The sequence below is a fragment of the Callorhinus ursinus genome, unplaced genomic scaffold (assembly GCF_003265705.2).
Source record: "Callorhinus ursinus isolate GAN/ISIS: 27379988/994484 unplaced genomic scaffold, GSC_fseal_2.0 scaffold85, whole genome shotgun sequence".
Taxonomy (NCBI): Eukaryota; Metazoa; Chordata; class Mammalia; order Carnivora; family Otariidae; genus Callorhinus; species Callorhinus ursinus.
In genome coordinates, this window is record NW_027397147.1 from 2,292,625 (window position 1) to 2,295,369 (window position 2,745).

The 2,745-nt window shown below is 48.1% G+C and overlaps 1 protein-coding gene across 2 annotated transcripts in view; it reads right to left on the bottom strand.

Moving 5' to 3' along the window:
• Positions 1-2,745, bottom strand: part of GGA2 (golgi associated, gamma adaptin ear containing, ARF binding protein 2) — a 38,280-nt gene that overhangs the window by 5,784 nt on the left and 29,751 nt on the right. For both annotated transcript variants that reach the window (XM_025855402.2, XM_025855401.2), the window contains exons 15-17: positions 1,862-2,031; positions 765-875; positions 1-252 (exon numbers count right to left, since the gene is read on the bottom strand). The exon at positions 1-252 is cut by the window's left edge and continues 5,784 nt beyond it. In XM_025855402.2, coding sequence (XP_025711187.1) covers positions 142-252; positions 765-875; positions 1,862-2,031 — 392 coding nt within the window. In that variant the 3' untranslated portion in view covers positions 1-141. The remainder of the gene's footprint in view (positions 253-764; positions 876-1,861; positions 2,032-2,745) is intronic.

A 2,745-nucleotide genomic window follows, 5' to 3' on the forward strand; every position in this document is an offset into this window, starting at 1 on the left:
TAAGTCAGAGGTTGGGGTCCAGAGCCTGAAGTCAGGATAGAACTCTTGGCACTCTGCACTAAATCACCATGATTAGTCCTAGCTAGACAGCAAAATTCACATTGGCCTAAGCTCGAATGGTAGGGTCTGTCTTGTGAAAAGTTAGGCTGCACCCAAGACCGCCAGATCTGGAAAGTCTTTCACTTCTCCTACTTCGCTGAAAGGCTGTCCACCCTGGTTGAACGTCAGCTTATACCGTAACCGGATGGGCTCCTGGGCAAAGACAGAAGACATTAAATTAGTGGGGAGACACAGAGACCAGCCCAGTGTACGAGCTTTTACCCACCCAGCAGTCACCAAGGAACAACATATCATGTTAACTCCATGCCAATAAGGCCTTGAAACAACTATGACAGGAACACCTGGCCAGGACCCTCTGGGATGACAAACTCAAGCCATACATCCTGGGAGAACTCCCACAGCTTTGCAGTCCTGAAGTGGACCACAACTCAGAGACCGGCTGAGGAGGACAGGCACACCCTTTCAGAGGACTCATGGTACGAGGGGTTCGTGTCACTTTCTCAGTTCCCAGCTATGGCAACCCAGTCAGAGATCTCCTTCCAATGAGCCCTGAAGAAAACAGACTCAGCGAGGAAAATCTCATCACCACTCCCAACCAGAGACTTTAGAGCAAGACCCAAATAAACCTCTTTCAACCTACCACGTTGCCTCCCTACAGTCCAGGGGCCCTCCATCCCCCTGCCATCAAAGTTACCAGAACATACTTTGTGTGGATTGTCAAGCAACAGCATCTGAGAGATCACAGCAGGAGGTGTCAACGGACTGAATGCAGGGAGCTTGGAGCTGGACGCCGGCTGCAGCTTCACTCTCATGGACTATGGCGGGGGGGGAGGGGCAGGGGAGGGCGAGAAAAATCCAGTATCTAACTTGTTCCTAATGAAGTTGAGCTTCAAAGAGGGAGTTTGGGTAAGCAGGAAAACTTGAACTCCACCCACCAAATAATTAAAGGGTCCAAAAGTCCTTTCCTTCCATAAACAGAAGTTGTGTGGTCAATGGTTGGCTTCTGAGAGGCAGCATGAAGAGCTAGGGCATACCTTGGGCTGAGTTCTAATTCTGCTGCTTACTAGCTCTGGGATCTCAGGCAAAATACTTAACCTTTCTGGGCCCTGGACTAGAAGTTTATAAAATAGAGATTAACAATAACACATGTCCCACACTACCATGAAGATGAGAGAATGTGTATGTTTACTTTTGCCCACCTTGAATCTTTCCTTCCAGGACATCCTTTCCCTGTTCATTGTGACGCTGGTATGGCTGTTAATCAGTGGGGGCCCTACTTCCCTTGAAGAGGGATGGGCATAATATCTACATTGGCCAGAGTACCTCATTATCCCTGAACATAAGGTACTGGTCCCAGATATCCAAGTAATGCCAATAGGGCCAATCCTGGCCCTTTCTTGGGTAATCAATATACATGCCTCATGCCAGGTGGAAGTTTCCTTCCAAGATAAAAAGGGTTCAGGAGGGTAAGGACTATGTAACTCTGGAGCTGCTGGTAGCCACTTTCATGCTGTGTGGAGTCGGCTGGAGAATAGGCTCCAAAGAAGAAAGCAGTTAAGAGGTGGAAAGAAATTCTTAAGGAATCGTTTTAAGAACTTATCTGGATCCAGCCACATCTGAAGTCAGATATTCAGAAATCCCCAGTTAAACAAGCCAATAAAACTCCCATTTGATCTTAAATTCCTTTGAAAAGTGTGTCTCTTATACCTAACTAAAAGATCATGACCTAGTAAAGGACCTGGCGCTCAAAAATGCTAGCTTTACTGAAAAATTCAAAGGAGTGGGCCAGCAGATGACTCACCTTGGGCACAGCCACTTGAAACATGATGTCCCAGACAGGCTGGGTGGCAGTGCTCATCATGGTCAACAGCAACACCTGCACCTCCGGATGGCCAGGGGCCCCCGTCTGGGAAAAGTGGAGCAAAATTCGGAAGCCATTCCGGTCATACACGATAAGAGGCGGCAGGCTGCCTGGTGGAGAAGGACCCAACCAAAAGGGTTAACATGACCACAAGGCCGCCAACAGCCATGCCTGAAAGAGATGTGCGTGTTATCATCCGCCGTTGCTGCTTCTACCGTCAGCACGGCTCCTGGACCGACCTCCTCACACCCAACCTTCTGGTGCCACCATAATCCAGCCCGCACTACTCCTAGCTGGACTCCGAGGGCCCCTCAAACTGAATGCTCCCCACCATCCAACCATCTGAAGCACATTACTCATTTGTTTTTTTTAAAGACTTTATTTATTTGAGATAGAGCGAGTGAGCAAGAGAGATAGCATGAGCGGGGGGCGGGGGGTAGGGGGAGTGCAGCAGAGGGAGAGGAAGCAGCAGACTCTACACTGAGCAGGGAGCCCGATGTGGGGCTCAATCCCAGGACTCTGGGATCATGACCTGAGCTGAAGGCAGATGCTCAACCGACTGAGCCACCCAGGTGCCCCAGCATATTAGTTTTTTTTGTTTGCTTTTTTAAGAAAGGAACTTTTTTGAGGGAGATAGGATTAGGACTAAAATACTATGAACACTATAGAAAATACAGGATATCATAATGATATAAAAGACACCATTAATCCTACCCAGAAATAAGCATTGCTAACATCTGGGCCTATTTCCTTTTGGTCTCTTTTATATAACTACATACACACACACACACACACACACACACACACACACACACACACACACA